This window comes from Conger conger, chromosome 12 (genome assembly GCF_963514075.1).
Source record: "Conger conger chromosome 12, fConCon1.1, whole genome shotgun sequence".
Classification (NCBI taxonomy): Eukaryota; Metazoa; Chordata; class Actinopteri; order Anguilliformes; family Congridae; genus Conger; species Conger conger.
In genome coordinates, this window is record NC_083771.1 from 42,485,759 (window position 1) to 42,503,925 (window position 18,167).

General features: G+C 43.0%; 1 protein-coding gene across 1 annotated transcript in view; it reads left to right on the forward strand.

The window, feature by feature from the left end:
- Positions 1-2,372: 2,372 nt before the first annotated feature.
- aff1 (AF4/FMR2 family, member 1) overlaps positions 2,373-18,167 on the forward strand; it is a 41,778-nt gene continuing 25,983 nt past the window's right edge. Inside the window, exons 1-2 of the mRNA XM_061262661.1 lie at positions 2,373-2,621; positions 15,096-15,213. Of these exons, the coding sequence (XP_061118645.1) occupies positions 2,593-2,621; positions 15,096-15,213 (147 nt within the window). The 5' untranslated portion in view covers positions 2,373-2,592. The remainder of the gene's footprint in view (positions 2,622-15,095; positions 15,214-18,167) is intronic.

The window sequence follows — 18,167 nt, forward strand, 5'->3', positions numbered from 1 at the left end:
GCACTTATTATGAAAGAAGTTAACATAAAACGTAAGTGCAACACACAGGCTGTGGACCTAACCAGGAAAACATCCCCATTGTTGAACCAGTGTAAATAATATATGTGTATAATAATAAATAAATAATATTAAAAACAACAGATATTTGGCTGAAGTGTTGTCTTTTATAATTGTAATGTACAATGTAATGTAATTTTATAATTATACATAATTATAATTAGGTGTGAATGTTTAAGAAGCAGTTCTTGGAAACCAAAGCTCACATTAAAAAGCCTAATGCAGCATATCGCACCGTCAAATACTTGGCATTTCTCCCAGACTTTTATATTCTGTCTGGAACCAAGACAATATGATACAAATGCATCTGTAACAGGACTGTTCACGCATGGATGTTTGTGTATTTACAGCTCGCACCTGACTCACCTAGTGTACTGTATTACCAACGTGTCATACCGTGCTGCTGGGATACGCTGTGCCACTATGATGCCACTATGATGCATGGGTGTATAAAGATCAATGTATTATACTCATGTATATAGTCTGTATTAAATGTTTAGTGTGAATGCCGAAGCAATTTCTCTTCATTCATGGTTGATCCTTAAAGTTATTTTGACTCTATATAATAATAATATTACTTTACAAAGATGAGTTTGAGGTCCTGTGCATCTAATGTGTTTTCCATTGCATTGCATCTAGAATACACATTAGATGGGCCTCACGCCTCTACCACATAGGCCACTACAATCCTGTTCCAAATGGTCAGTGGCAATGTTGCACTGTATATTGGGAAGGAGGTCAACCACTTACTTTCCTTGCAGGAGTGAAAGTGGTTAGTTATCACTTCACTTCCATATTACACCCAGTCAGAACCTTATCCCAGAACTTACAAAGGTAAAGGGGCACAAGGCTTAAAAAGCCACTCGTACTGTATGTAGCCTGTACATGAGTGCACAGTATGTATTTACTGTCCATTTAAATACTTTATTTACTGTCCACTGTACATTTGAATCTCTCCTTTCACGGCATTGCGCTGCAACCATCAGTTCATAGCTTAAATAGGACGACCATTTTTGCTTTTGCAGATTTTTGATTGTTGAACAATGTGCATAAATAATTTACCATACATTATGCAGACTTCTGTGGGACTGGATGGATGATTGACATTTTTACATTATGCATTTGGTGGCACGCTGACTACAGTGTGCTATGTAATGGATGCTGTAGGGAAGTTTCCAACTTGGTGGTTGACCAGTTAGATAAATTCTGAAAATGAAAAAACCCACAGTTGCACATGTGGTGGAAATACATTAAGAGATGCTGTGCAGATTAAAATTTCGTTTTAAAAAATAAATAAATTTTTCTTCCAGCCCACCATAGCCTACTGCAGCATGGATTTGTTGAATGCTCAGATAAGCTTATATACCGGAGCAGTAAAAGCACAAAATGCAAATACAATAGAAAGGATGGAAAAATGCTAAGGTTATCAAAGATAAATGGAATATACGAAGTAAAATTGTCAGTGTAAATTTAACTGAGAATTTCACTCCGTATAGGGAGTAAAATCTATTCCGTGAATAGCCTATATATAGGCTACACACAGACACGCACACACGTGCTTAGAAATGAGTCACTCTTACTTTACAAACGGTGTTTGCAACCAATCGAATAAATATTACTCAGGCAGAATTAGTAGGCTACACAATTCAAAATCAAACGTTGTCAACTGCGTTGTAGCTAAAAGGCTATACAGTATGTTTGTCCCACCTGGGTCTCAAATGCGTAGGCCTATTAGGTCCATAATAAGAATAAGAAACATTTAAGGTGTGTGCTAATCTAATGCGACATAGCCTGTGCGAAAATCCTCTGCATTTTGACTATTCTGACTGCGCAATTTTAATTATGTGTAGTGTTGCAGTTGACGGCCACTATGCTCCCAAGACACCCTAATTGTCTATTATTCTGCAAAGAAAATTGGCCTCAAGTTATCCATCTTTTTTTTGCCAGAAAGGGTAAGAGACTTCTCAAAGCTCCTTATTTCGGTGGATTCGCAGAGCGCTCTGTAGCCTGCAAGGCTATACTCCCCGTCCCCGGCAATAGTTTTGCTTGCTTAGACAGAATAACATGTCCATAATAGGAACACAGTGAGCGTACCATTTTTACTTGCAGGGGTGTTACAGGACAAAACTTTGTTTTCAAACTTATTATAGGTCTATTCATTTGACGTCCCGGACATTGATATGAGAAAATATGATGAGAAAATGCGTTTTGTGCTCGCGGAATACGATTTCCCATTTTGTATAGTCTTCGCTATTTGTTTATTGCTGGCCCCAGTCTGTTTTTATAGCTGATATAGGCAGCAGATTAGAAACAGCCGGAACCCCGGATGGATGTCTGAATAGAACACCCCTCTCTGTCCTAGGATTGAGATCAAGAACCTACAAAAAGTAGCGACCTATGTGAGATCAAAAATAGTTTGCAATGAGGACGTACTTATTTAATTTGATATTCGTCTCAGAAACGATGTGATAACAGAAAGGGCCATCTTTAAACGGACTGTCAGAAGCCCATGGCAAGCAGCTGTAAATTTCGTTTATGAAGCGTACCATGGCTGCTCGATCAAGGTAAGTAGCAAGCTAGCTAGCTAATAAATCAATTCAGTCAGCAACTAGCTAATTGATTACATCCATGAAGTTGTGTTTGCACAAACAAACAAGCGTTTCTATATTAATTTCGATGAAAGTGGTCAAAATATTTTAAGTCAGTGTCGACGCTAAGCTTTCATGGATAAAACCATTGCTGAAACGAATCGTTTGATTGGCTTCTTAGCTAGCAAGCTAGTTAGCTTGGATATATAGAAGCACCTGGAAGCTTGCTAGGCAGTTAGCTTGCTAGCTACGTTTCCAGCTGTGACGCGGTTTGATTTAGTTAGGAACTGTACGCTAACGTTAGATATCTGGTTTGGTTTATTGAACTTGGTCGATTGTATTAGAAGCAGAAAGGCTCATTTAAAGGGTAATTAAAAGGATGCCAAAATGACGTTGCGTGCATGTTTGTATTGTATTTGCAAAAATAACAAATTTGTAGTGACATATTGGAAACACTTCCAACTTCATATGGAGATTGTTATTTACGTTGCAGGAGAGATAAAAAATTGGCAAGCTTGTCGCCTATTTTATTATGGGATATGATCCGGTGGCTAGCGTTTAAATAGTTGCGTCCCTTATAGCCTATATAAGGGCGAGCACCAGAAATATAGCGTGTAAGTAATGCATATGCAGGAAAGTTATTTATTTATTTATTTTCCCTTCTTCCCAGTAGCCTAATGTTCGCTATAGTACAAGTTTTCGTTACGCCATATCCAGCGTGAAGCTGGTATTATAATTATGCTACAGTTCCACTGATGACAGTGGGTGTATAGCTAATTACAGCTACGATATGTGATTGTCTTTTTCTCAGCAGTAGAGTGGTAAGTTCATCAAAACCATGAGCATTTCAACTGATGCAACCCTTTGAGGATTCGGCTTTTTGGGAATGTTTATTCATAATTCAAAGTCGGTGTTCTAGTACTCTGTTGCTTTAAATTACCGGTAATGATTGTTACATCACCTTTAGAATGTTCAGTGAAAATCACAGACATATGGGTCACCCTACGCGTTTGGACCTTGCACTCTCACCAACGTGCATACAGATCACATTATCGATTTAGTAATTATCAGATATTTTTGGTGTTGGGAGTTTTTTAAATCGGAAAATAGGTTGATGTCCAATTAGAGCGATCTGGTAGAAAAGGGTCGTTTTTTGCCCATAGTATTGTTTACGGCAATGCAAAGTTGTGAAATGGCTTCGTAGATCATTTGCAAGAACAATCATCCGAACATGATACTGAATCTGGAGGTGAAACCTACTCCGCTACGGCAGGTTTCAGGTCACAGATGCATCTTCGCGACCCAATGGCCTCACAGATGACATTATATGATGTGGCTCGGTTTACTTTGCCATTTAAACATTGTTCCTTATAAGCCATGTCACGTATACATATGCATATGGATTGACAACTGCATCAGAACATTTTTAGGAATCAGAATCTTGACTTCTGTAGTTCCTGGCGATAGCTTTTTATGCCAGGCGTACCCTGCTTGAATATTACTTTGAAAAGCGCATGCCCCAAAAAAAGGTTGTTTACATTTTTTTTGTGTTAGTTAGTTTTGTGGTTAGGCCTGCCTTATGGTTCCGCTGCTTCCCACTGCAACTGTAAACAAACTACTGTAAAGTGAAACTACAAAAGTATATTTTGACTGTATTTTGAGGATATAGTGAACTGTGCAGGATACATGCAATGCCCTGCTTTATAGCTTGGTGCTTCTCGGATTTGAATGAACTGGTGACGTAGGGTACTTGGAGTGATACTGTGTCTCTGTTTAATGTAAGGTAAATGTGAGCATTCATGTTCAGTGATTTGGTATCTTGGTGATTTCAAAATCAGTCGTATGTCCAGGAGATCTTTAAACATTCACTAGGCAGAAATGTATGAGCTTACCTCATGCTCCCGTAGTTGATTACAAAATCTGTAAATATGATGTTGGTTAAACAAACATAACTGTATTGATTTTACTACTAGCCTAACTGTAAGTCACATCATATGCATAAAAATTGGGGTGAATGAACAGGGCTTTTATCAGACTGAAGGCTGTCTTGCTAGGCTATTGCTTCAGCTAGTAAGAAATGATGAAATAAAAATAAACCTGGCATGAAAACAAGCCCCATATAGGGGTGTCATTTCATAATGGGTTTTAAGTTTATTCAACTGAAAAATAAACTTAAAATAATTGGAATGAGTGACACAACAGAAAACTGAAAAAAGTATTTCATTCCATTAAGATTTTTATGCAACTAATATTTAGCCTATTTACCATGATCTCTGAAATGCTTTTAGTTGTCCGTGAACCCAAATGGATTTTATTAGAAGCTGTGGGGATGTGCAAACTGTACATGTCCTTCATCCAAAAAGTGAAGCACTGCCAAAATACTGTTAAAATGGAAGTGCAGGAAGCAACAGTTTCTCTGCTGTAGCAAAAACTGACTGTAGTTTTACACTTATTGTCTGTGCAGAACATTTCATTTTTTACATTATTTATTTTAGTCCCGATTATAGCCTATATTATCTGATTTATATTGCATTCTTTCATATTGCTGTATACACGTGTCTCCCTAGTGTTCTCTTGCACGAATAGAAGACTTAACTACAGATCGTACGGTAGGCTGTAAGTAGCTGTGGCCGAATTCTGATTTGACAAACCGTTGTGCATAAAATTAACATAAAACTGAATAAAAGTAAAACTTTTGGGAAATCAGATTTTGTGGAGCTAGGTGGGGTGATTTTGAAAATCTAAGACAGAAACCCTTGATGAAATGAGGTAAAAGTAAGTAGAAGTGGACCTTTAATGAAGCCTTTTGCACTCGTTTCGTTGTCTGGCAGTTGCAACAAAGCCAACGTCTTGTATTGCACATCTAGTTGAAAGATTGTGTGATATTAATCACGGAGAGTACAGGAGCATACCGAGGGCATTGTAGGATGCAGTCAAATCCTGCATGTTTTTCTGCTTACATGGGTAGCTCCATTTAAATATATTTTTCCATTGAATCATTAAGCTTTTTGTACTGCTTAAAAGCAGCAATGTGCTTGCGGAACAGAGTTTTGGGTGAGGGGGGTGGGGCTTTTTTTTTTTCTTTTTTTTACATCATACAATTACAGAACCGAAACACTGAAGTGGTGGAGAAGATTGAAGTGCATAGGCACACGGCTGATTACATTATTGGTATTTTTGGCAGACGCTCTTATCCAGAGCGACGTACAATTGCTGACAGTTTAAATAGTTGCGTCCCTTATAGCCTATATAAGGGCGAGCACCAGAAATATAGCATGTAAGTAATGCATATGCAGGAAAGTTATTTATTTATTTTCCCTTCTTCCCAGTCGGCTAATGTTCGCTATAGTACAATTTTTGTTACGCCATATCCAGCGTGAAGCTGGTATTATAATTATGCTACCGTTCCACTCCAGGTGTATAGCTAATTACAGCTACGATATGTGATTGTCTTTTTCTCAGCAGTAGAGTGGTAAGTTCATCATAGACTAAGCAGGAGACAATCCTCCCCTGGAGCAATGCAGGGTTAAGGGCCTTGCTCAAGGGCCCCAACGGCTGTGCGGATCTTATTGTGGCTACACCGGGATTAGAACCACCGACCTTGCGTGTCCCAGTCATTGACCTTAACCACTACGCTACAGGCTGCCCTACAGACCGCCTGATGGAAGGGCAGGGAGGACTGGCCCTGTGCAGGAGGCCTACCGGATCGTTGGAGGGATGAACTCAAGTGCTTCATCCTGATGGAGAACGTTGCTGGTCCATCCAAAGAACAATTATGTCAAAAAGGAATTTATTTATTTATTTATTTATTTATTTATTTATTTATTTATTTATTTATTTATTTATTTATTTATTTATTTTTAAGTATGCCGTTTGCAATGCTTCCACCAAGGCTAGTGGGCCATCTTGGAAGTCATTTTGTGGTAAAATATCTGTCGACATCATCAAAATAATTATTTCAGAGTTTGTGAAAAATTGCCCCACTCTGGGGCAATACTGAATGAAAATACAACTCTCCAAGCGGCTTTTGAAAAATGAACAGGGAGGGTGCGGATTTGAAAGGAATGGAGCAGGTGTTTGGAATGTGGTTTGCAGTGCTGCCTGCATTGTGCTGCGGTCAGGGCAGTTCTGAGCTGGAGAAACGGCTGAAATCACTGCGGAACACTTTCGGTGCTGTAGCAGAATACTCTGAGCCATGCAGCAGTGGTACTTCTGCATTTTTATTTTATTAATTATTTCCTGTTCAAGTTTACCGACCTGGCCTCCTTCCACCAGCCAGGAGGAGGAGAGAAGGAGAGGAACTCCTCTTTAGTTGGCCCTTCTCCAGGGAGGGGAGTGTCCGTGCCAGCGGGTGAAACACTCCCTGTGTTTGTGGGTCAGAATATTACGCACTCGCACAGAATAAAGTTTTGGTCTCGTTTGCCTACGGTAACGCATAAAGGTTGGCAGTTGTTTTCTGTTCACGCTCATGTTTTTCCTCTCCAAATGGTAAAATGGGAGGAATGTATTTTCAGTGTATGAAATGTGACGTGGGATGTTAAACTGAGAAATGTGCACCGTTCGCGGCGAGCATCGCCTGCCTGTGCTCTGTGTGACGGGGGAGGTTTTATTTCAACCGGTGTAGTGATCGTGACGTCCACTGCCGTGGATGTTCCGGCTTTCACGCACGCATCATCTTCTCTGTTAACACACCGGCTGACGACTGTGCGTCTTATCGGGCTGGACACTAGGAGTGTCCCCTGACCCTGTGGATCTAGTTCTAGGTCTGGCAGACCCTTCAGCAGATGTGCGTCTTTTAGCTTGTAAAGTAGACTCTGCAAATGCCTCCAAATGACATTCCCTGACACTCACGGCTTTCCTTTTTAAATGGGATTATATTGGGTAAACCTGTGAAAGTTGAACCAGCAGATTTAATTACTGCAGAAGAAAAAAAAAAAATATATACAACTGTCCCAATACATCTGCCTTTACTGTGTTTGCCTAATCGGCTGTTAAATCCGACCAAGTGTTCTAAAAGTGAGTTTAATAACGATCGCTCCTCCTTGAGGGAACACTGTGCCCTGTGTATGTGCACACTCGCATTTTTTAAATTCTTGTACTTCATGTGATTTTTCCACGCTGCTTCTCAAATGTCCGTCCCCTCCGTCGTGATTTACCGAACATGACTGAGAGAGCAGGCAGGAAAAAGGGGAGAAGGCTGGCTTTAGGATTGCTTCACTTCGTAGAGGCCGCAGTCTGTGAGTCATTATTTTGGTGACCTACGCGGTGATCTTTGAGTGCTGTCGGGAGGAATCCACCGTCCTGAACCGCCCCCTCTCTGCCATCGGCAGGGTGTAATGGGTCAGCTGCTGTTCCCACTTCAGTTTGTTAATTAGATATGCTCAAAAGCTCGTCTGCAGGGCGACTGTGGAATGAAGGACAGAAGATGATGGCACAGTTGTGTAGAGATCTTGGTTAAGATGAGAAACCAAGCAGAGACCACACGTGGGTGCAGGAGAGTAAACCCAATGTCAAACGCCATACCAAACGCTATTAATCCAGGAGTACAATGACGCTGATTAACAACCCTGTATTGTTTTCCATGACACGTTGTAACTAAATGAGTATGAGAGATTACACCTGTCATGTTTTTAGCGAGACGCTAATGCGACACATTAGGGCGGTTTGTTTGGGTCTTTTAATGGCATTCTGTGTTAAGGGTTTGGGCTGAACTGCTGGAGCGCTGCTGCCTAACGCTCAGACAGGTTGGCCTTCGTGTCTGGTCCTGCCTGCACCCCGCACGCGTTTCATTCACCCGGTGACTTCACCTGTCACTCCGCACAATTCTCGGATTCTTACTCACTCGTTATCGACGAAGGAGTCCTGATGCTTCTGGGCTTTCCTGTTGTAACACGATTGCGAAACTTAAGATCGTATTTTCTTATGCTCGCGTGCTGGTAATATGTAAACCTATATAAATATTTAAACCAGCCCGTGGGTCTGCTTTATTGAAGGACTGGCCGGTTGTGCCATTTCATGCCATTGCCTTTGCAAAGACGAACTTTGTGTGCATGTTGGATCCGTGCCGCTAACGCCGGGGGCAGCCTGCAGCCTAGCGGCTCACATGCTTGACTGGGACCCGGAAGGTTGTTGGTTCAAGCCTCGGTGTGGCCATGATAGGATCTCCACAGCTGTTGGGCCCTTGTGCAGGGCCCTTAACTCCACATTAAGCAGGGGACGATCCCCCTGGAGCAGTGTAATTAGCTGTAAGTTGCTTTGGGTAAAAACGGCTAAATAAACGTAATGTCTGTCATATGACACACGGCTTGTCTTCTACTTGACTCTCAGTTGCGGTTTTGTACGGTATCTGGGCTTGGCTGATGCGGGCAGGTGAGTATCATTTTTCTGTGGAAATGCCTCTGGCTTTTTCTTCATCTGGCCAACCTTCAACTCGGGTGGGTCATTTTAAGTGCAGTGTATGTGTAATATAGTCTGTCTGTTTTAAGGCATGAAGAATGTGATCTGTCTGTGAGTCACATACCTTCTCGGTGCAGATAACATTAATCATCCGAAATTAAGCCACCTTTGCAGGATACCTCAAAGGCAAGTGATCAAAAGACACCTTGGATTTGAGCATTTACAGCCTTTTAAAAAATGTTGTTTATTTTTTTATTTTATTTTTTTTTTTTACATACAATCCATTTAAACAGTTGGATATTTTAAACGATTCATATTAAGCACCTTCCTCAAGGATACAGCAGTGGCTTCCACAACCTTTGAGTTTACAAGTCCAGTTCCGTAACGGCAATGACAATCTCTTCATTATTGAACGCGGCAGTATCTTTCTTCCCCCTCGCGCTGGCAGCGTGAAAGTAGGGCAAGGTGAATTCGATCCGGTGCATCATTGATCCTAGTCTTCCGTTACGTGCTGGGGGCGTAGTCGGTGGTCACAGATTAGCGGAGCTCCAGCCCCGGAGCGGTAAAGCTGAGGAGGGTACACCGCGACCAGAGCACATCAGACCAGGGGCTGTGCAGGGCCGCTCTGTACTACCGGATGGACAGAAGGTTAACTGAACATGGTCCTCTAACATACAGTCTATTGCTGTGTTTTCACAGGTCCTTTAAGGCAGTGTTTCTCAACTCGAGTCCTCGCCAGAAGGTTTTATGTAGTAACCAGGAAATTACACACCTGATTTAATGACTGAACCAATCATACTACCTAAAATGCCCTTGATTAGTTAAATCCGGTGTGTGAGTTGTTGGGTTAGCTACAACAAAAACCTTCTCGCAACCTAGGGACTGGAGTTGAGAAACACTGCTTTAAGGCTCTTGATTTAAAAAAATTAAAGCTAAGGATTTGCGCAGGTACGGTGTGGGGATAAGGCTCTTGATTGATATATTATTATGAAATCCTTCTGTAGTTGTCTGCATATCTGTGAAACAGACAGATGGTCATGAATTTAATGACATCAGCATTGTTTTCCAAAACCTAGGCCTTTCAACTTCCTGATTTAGTGGCTGTAGTTTAAGGCAAGGATTTTCAATGATGAAATGGCTACTACGCCATTTAAAAATACATCCTGTGAAAGTTGTCTTCTACGCTCCTTGACTGTTCTTAGAAAAATTAAATGTTGTGGAAGTGTGTAATTTGCAGGTGTTTTACTTACATTTATTTAATAATTTTTTAATAATTTGTTATTTAGCGACTTACAGTTGATTAAACTAAGCAGAAGACAGTCTCCCCCTGGAGAAATGCCCAAAGGGCCCAGCGGCTGTGAGAATGTTATGGGAGCTTGACCTTTTGCTGTGCAGTTGTTTTTTTAGCGTAAGCGTATAGTTATGAAACCGATGCCGGTCTGGGTAGGAGCAGTCAGACGAGGCGTGCCGGGGAGTGGCAATGACAGTCGCAGTGAGCGGAATCCGCTCAGCCTGGCCTTCAGTGGACCGGTCTGAACGGTAAATTGTTATCTTCCGGTCTCCGTGATCTGTTCCGTGCCGTGCTTAACCCTGGAATAACTGTCGTTGAACCAGGCCTTTGCCGTGCCCGTGTTTCCATGGTTTTAAGCGTGTCGACCGCGTCGCTGAATGCCCAGAGTGTGACAGACTTGGCTTTGAGCGGAGCCTCACGTTGGGGGGGTGGTGGCCCAGCGCTGGTCAGCTGGTTAAGGACGTTCAGGGACTGTTGTTTGCTTGCTCGCCGAGCTCAGATGATGATTAAAGAAAATGTCGGGCGAATGCATGTGCTACGTGATATTTTTTGGAGAGGCTTGTGCTTTTATTTGGAAAAGCTTTTAAATATAATTCGTATTAATACAGTTTGGTTTAACACAGCCAGGCCGAAAAAGCCATTTCCTGAGGTCTTAATAGACTCGGGCTGCGGATGGAGATGGCCAATCCAGGGCTTTGATCTGCTCGCTGAATTTAATTAACTGTGCGCTTGGACCTGTCATTCTGCAGGACTCATTGTTTTGGCAGAGGAGGCAGTGTTTTTATTTTTTATTTATTTATTTATTTTTTATAAATATAAACACTGTCATGTGCCTTTGACTCCGTCTCTCTTTGACTCCGTCTCTCTTTGACTCGGTCTCTCTTTGACCCCGTCTCTCTTTGACCCCGTCTCTCTTTGACTCGGTCTCTCTTTGACCCCGTCTCTCTTTGACCCCGTCTCTCTTTGACCCCGTCTCTCTTTGACCCCGTCTCTCTTTGACCCCGTCTCTCTTTGACCCCGTCTCTCTTTGACCCCGTCTCTCTTTGACCCCGTCTCTCTTTGCCCCCGTCTCTGGACTGGATCAGGGGCTGACTCTGGCCCAAGGGAAATGTCCCTTGTCCCTATCCGTAGGTCATGGAGAGAATGGCATTTTTCATAGCGTAGGCTTCCTCCAGTCCGTGCGGACTCTTCACTGATGCGGCCTTTCCCCGGGCAGTGCCTGGAGGCTCTGGCTTTTCCTCCCCTTCAGCCCTTAAAGGAAGCCAGCACACTGCGTCCTGCGCGGTTAGTCTCCCGTGCGTCTGCTCTAACAGTGTGCAGATGTTGATGGGGCTGTAAAATGTCTGACTGAGGGGGCCGATCGCAGGTTTTGGACCACAGGAGAGAATGTAGTGTAAATTCCATAATGGCAGATTAGGTTGCCTTTTGAGGTGACTGTGTAAATATTTAATTTGTAAATATTAGGCAAAGGAAAATGCTCATTTTAGAAAATCACACTCAATATACACTCAGTGAGCACATTATTAGGTAGACCTGTACACCAGCGTGTTAATGCAAATATTTAAACCGTGGCAAACGTGGCAGCAACTAATGCAAATATTTAGTCAGAAACACTTAATGCATTTAGCAGAAACTAACTCGGGACTTCAGTATTGTGTGATTAATGAACACTCAGTTTCGCTGCATATTGTCTACCATCTAGGCCAACTCACTTGTTACCATGGAAGCATTAGGGGCACTTTTATTGGCATTTTCCTAATGCACAGTAACCTTATGGCGCTGGGCTCAGTGGTTCTGCCTCAGAGAAGCCTTCAGACGTCATCTTTCACAGTGAGATATCAGTCAGTATAGCATCAGACCGTAAACAATGTTGCGAACAATTAAAAATGCTTTAGCCTAATTCTCCCTGGGTTTTGAAACCCATTCATGCTCTTAGAAACGAGACACCTGTTTGTTTTTACAGATCGCTTTTCCCAGCATTTCTGCTAACATTTTCAATTGCTTTATTGAAAATGTATGCAATTCCATTCATGCTTTTGTACGATGGTAGATCTGATGATTTGCTGCTACCTTTCTACTTTTCATTATTATTTAACTGGTACTCTTTAAGAAGCCTTTTGGTCTACTTTTAAATTCATGCAATTCCTGAAAAGATAATATGCACTTTAGTGCTGTAATCTAGTGTACTACCCACTATATCATACAGTTCATACCTCTGGATTTAATATGTTGATAATACTCTCAACGGGAGAAAATATTTGATTTAATACTCCCAATATTGCCCCCCCCCCCCCCTCAATATTTGAAAAATGTCAAAATAATATAATTTAAGAGTGAATCGGAGAAAGACAGCTTCAGTGCACACGTCCTGTTTTGGCTCCATCTGTGGCTGGAAGCATCAGGCTATTTGTTGCAATACTCCCAACAATACCCGTGTTGCATGTGGTGTTTATATAACTGTGCATTACTCCATCAAAAGTTGGAACTGACCAACTTATGACAAGGACTTGTCAAGGACTACCGACTTTGAAGGTGACCAGTTATATCTCACTGTCCTTGAAGATGGATATATTGCATTTTAATTTTCAGTAAATGAAATCGCATCCAGCTGTTTACTTTGTTTGTTGCAGAGCAGAGTCGGTACACTGCTATCATGCACGTTAAGTTTGCTACAGAAAATAATTGCTCAGCCGACTCCTTTTACATGTACACAAATGCCGTTCCATTTCACCCTCAAAGTTACCAAATTTCATTGAAATTCCACTATTCTTAAAGTGAGAATTCTCATAATGCATTGAAACCATGCATTTCTGCAGGTGTGAAACTATTTAAATCTTTGTTTCTGCAGAACAGATCCCTGCATGTATTTTACTATACATAATCGGATTCTGTATTCAGCAGTGAACAAAGTATGTTGAACACCGTGCGTAGATTTCATTCTGTTTATTTCAACAGCCGTTCTCTAATGTGCATAACCGAATTTGGTTCATTTTTATGTGCACTCTCGGTGATCGGTAACCTGCTTCAAAATGTACTAAAGATTTCTTTAATGATTTCACTTGTTATGGGTCCATTGTGGTCTATTTGTGAACCTATTTTAACTTCAGCTTAGGAATGAGCACTTTAAATGATTACGCAGACTTGTGGTAAAAGAGTCTTGGGCTCGATAATATTAAAGGAGTATTAGAGTTCCTTTGTCCGTGGCAGTAGTGCTATATTTGCTGCATTGTGTCGGAAGCCATGCAGCCATGAGAGTTGTTTTGTTGATGCTAATTATCCATTTTGATACCAGTGGGCATTTTTGGAACCTGTGGTTGTGTGTGGCGCTGACTGATAGCCTCTGAGGGAGCCGGCTAATTAACTTTCCTGCCACGATAGCTACCCATGCCCTGGGATAGAAATGAATAAGAGATGTTGCCGTAGTCGCGTTGGGGCGGTCCTCCGTTCGGACGGAGAACCGATCGTTCGATGTCCCCACTTACTTACGAATAACGGCAGGGCGAGGTCACGGTGGCACGCTTGGGGACCCTGCGTTTGTGAAGGTGACTTATCGTCGCGGTTTGGTTTTTAAAACCCCCCGAAAAAGACTCCCTTTCAGGCCAACTTATTTTGTTTGTTTTCGCCTAGACCGAACGGATATAACGTGCCCGCCTTGGTGTCAGAGTTTGAATTTCCTAAATAAGTGTCCTGCCTTGTTTTCTCAAAAAACTGAGAATGTGAGGTTTTAAGTTCCTGCAGTGAGGTGTCATGGAGCTAGTTCTAGAGTGACCTCGCTGAGGTGATGCCTGTCTCGATGGCAGCCTTGTCGACGCGTGTAAGCACGGCTTGATATGTGGGCTGAACATGGGTCGAGAAATTTGTTTAGCAAATCTGAATTAATCATGCTTATTTGCTATCCGTGCGCCCTGCTCTGAGATGATTTATCTTTTCTGTGTGTGTGGGACTTGCGCCAGGACGCAGATGCTCAGTTCATATTATATTTGCGCAACAAGTGTTGAAAATGTGTAAGAATTCCAGAAATGTGAATTGCCAGATTGGAGGCTGAATGCAGTGCACTTTACACGAACCCTGATTCTCAATGAGTGGCTTTGGTTGGCATTTGTCATGTACAATAGAAGTGTTCATCTGCTCGCACAACGGCGGGTGGAAATGATTTCAGAACTCACTTAGCTCGAGTGTAATTCTGTTGCATTGAATTAGAGACGCATTCCTTAATGGGATGCTGAACTTTTTTTTTTTTTTTTTGGTCTCCTTACATATGTCAAATCCTACAACTTTACATACACAATTTTGTAACCTGAAACTATGATTGTCTGTTTGTTGGCTGCGTAATCATTGTTTCAGGTTACAGAATTGTGTACGTGAAGTTGTACGATTTGACATATGTAAGGAGACAAAAAAAAAAAAAACCCATTGTGCCCCAATGAAGGGTAAAAACCATTCTACAGCAGTAGTCGTAGCAGTGGCGGACAGACGTGTTTGTTGATCGCTAAACACTTTGGGTGAAAATTCCCGCTGGTGTAAAAATGAGTGGGCGCTGAGGCTGTACATTTATCCCTTTCAGACTGTTCTCTGTACAAATGTTTAGAAATATTTGAATTTGTTTTCGACGGTTTCGTCAGTCCGTAGAATAATCTGCGTAGTGGAGGTGTTGATGCTAAAACACCCTGGGACCTGGCTGGTTGTCGTTGAGTCGCAGCCGGTCGGGTCACGCCGTTAGCCTGCGGCCGCTTGACGTTCCTGTCTGCGTGCCTCCTCTGCAGCCACCATGAAGACCGAAATCTGCAGCGCCTCCGGGAACGTGAGAGGAGGAACCAGGAGGCCCACCAGGAGAAGGAGTTCTACCTGAAGATCACCCCCCTCTTTGGGGAGCCCTACAAGGTGAGCCTGGGCCGTATTCATCCTCATCCAGATCCTGAGCGTACAGCCTTCAGAACGGAAATCCAAGTGTTCACCCCTAATAACATTTTCACTGTTGATTGTACTCTTAAATGGTTCTGATTTTCTGCATGTTTACACTAGGACTCGGAACTATACCGTCCTCTCAGGTCCTCTTTGCACTTGTTCTTGTGTTTGATTTGCACTTTGTTGTACGTGGCTCTGGATAAGAGCGTCTGCTAAACGCCATGTAATGTAATGTAATGATTATCCAGAGTACCTAAACCCTGATGAAGAGAGCGGCCGTTTAAAATGCACAGGTACTGAAGTTTTGGTCAGGTGGTCGGCAATCGAACACCAGACCTCTTCCTGGTTCCCTGCGGTGGGAAGTGGTTTCACGTGGTCTCGTATATCCATCCATATATCCATCCATATATCCATACTCGCGGATGTTTGGATGGGATTGTTTTGCGCCCTTGCTGTGGTCAGGGCGTGGCTGCAAACCAGACGACTCCTTACAAGTCTCTAAATGAATTTATATACGATATAAACGGTCTAAATGATTTCATGTCTGCGGTTTAAACTGCTGATACACTGATATTCATTCTCTACTGCGTCATGTTTTCAGCCATTTTAGCATCATAAAATCCCAATCTGATTTTCATTTCTTTATGACCATTAATTTATTAAGCCATGTATTTGCTTTCTGTCACAGCATGCTCTTATCTCAAGGTTTAGAGACTAGCAGTAATTGCTCGGCTCATTTTAAGAACCTGTTCTTGTTTTTTTTTCGATCCTGCGCTGATGGCCTGAGTGCAGAAAGCCCCGCAGGAGCGGCGCTAATGGCAGTTGGTCAGACGGCCCTCCGAGCGGGGTCTGGATTCCTTCGCTGCGGTCGGGGTGGAGTCGCGCCCCGGCTCGGGGAGCTGTCTGGGTTTTAATGAGGCCTCCTGGAGCCCCTGTCACAGGGGTTCCCCCCCGGGACCCCCGAAGCCTGTCCTCGCATGCTCCCACCAGAGCTTGTGATTTCCCCGCTGCTTGTTATCTGTGATCGGCGGATAATTAGGCTCGATGGAGGCTTAAGCGGCGCGCGGCGAGACGGTGCGTCTCCGCGCCGGTCGCGATGCCTGAAACGCGGGCGGGCGGGTGACCTGTCGGGTCACGAGGAGAGCCGGGTCCTCCTCTGGGCCTCTAGAGGAGGCGAGGTCGGAGGTGAGCGGGCTCAGACCGAGCTTTCGCTGCGGTATCGATACCGCCTTGTGCATATAGCTCCCTCCCATCTCTCCGCGGTTAGCTGCGCAGGCACTCCTATAGCCGCCCTGCCCGGGTCCTCCTAGTCGTCGGAAAAAGATGATCGACGGCAAACAAAGACGGCTCTGTGGGGGCGAATGGCGTCAACCGGAAGCTGGTTTCTCAATGTTATGTTTATCTTTTTTTTTTTTGGTCCAATCGTATTGTGAAATGCCGTTCCGTTTGAACAGAAGCGATGTAGTTGCTTTATCTGTGGGGATGGGAAAAAAAAAAAAATACCCATCCTTTTTCCGACACGGTGTGACACCTGTGTTTTTTTTGGAGTGGTGCAATCCAAGCGCGAAGGCACAGGAAGGCCCTCTTTGTGCATCCAGTCTAGTAAAGCTTGTTCTGCAAGGTGTCTCGCCTCGTTAAGTGCACTCTTTTTAAGGTGCATCTTCTGTCTAAATAAGCCATCCTCCATGGAGGAGGATATAATAAACTTTTAAACTTTATAATAAAAAGGATTTTTTTTTCACAGGGGCATAACAATATCCCCGGTAATATTTGGCAGTCCGATATTTTAATGCGACTGCAGCCATCACAGGGAAGCCATGACGCGTCTTGTCCTCAGGTGCTCCTAACAGCGTGTCTGTGTTTATAATGACTCCTCCATGGTTATGAAACACCCTCATTATCACTGCCGGCAGCCCCCTTCCCCATAGGGTTTATTTCTTTCACCGTTCTAGGCATATACTCAGACCTCAGATAGTGAAAACTGCTCTATTAATCTAGTCTCTCCTCTCATCTCCTCCACTGAAAGGTCATGTTTGTAAGACATATTTGATTGTTGTCATAAAAATACTAAACCCCACCGTGACCTTTGTACAAATGTCTCTCCAGCTAAGCATGAAGTCCCTGATGTGTGCTGTGCATAAGTGTATCCTGCAATTGCGCCCTACACGCATATAATGTCCACCGCCATCTCCACCGCCCATTGAATAAGGCCTGATTCATTTTGAATGGTGAGCTGCAGTAGAGTGCCAGCTTGTTGTCCTTAGCCCAGCAGGGAGTCTGATCAGTACATTACATTACATTATTGGCATTTGGCAGACGCTCTTATCCAGAGCGACGTACAGTTGATTAGACTAAGCAGGAGACAATCCTCCCCTGGAGCAATGCAGGGTTAAGGGCCTTGCTCAAGGGCCCAACGGCTGTGCGGATCTTATTGTGGCTACAGTGGGATTAGAACCACTGACCTTGCATGTTCCAGTCATTTTACCTTAACCACTACGCTACAGGCCGCCCTAGTAGAGTATAAACGTGCGCTTGATCGCCTACATGCTCTGTGAACCTTATTGTCCTGCTCAAACAATATTGTACTGCGGTTACCATATGGTTCTTGCAAAATGCCATTTTTTTTGGGTTGCCCACATTTTGCGTAGGAATGGCGCTCAATGCTGCTGGTCAGTCGTAAAGGAAGTTCTGCTGCCTCTCACGTTTTTCACCGTGTCCAATACTCAGACTGTTGTTTTTTTTCTCTGTGTCGTAGTGCTGCCTTATTGTAATCTTTGTCCTGTCATCTGAAGATAAGGTTTAAGAAATAAATCTGGTCATATGCAGTGCACCATTTTTTGTTGTTTTGTTTTCGTTTTCCCTTCGACTGGTTTTTGGATATTCTGCTAAGACTCAATTCTAAGTCTTGGGTGATATCTAAATCAGACAAA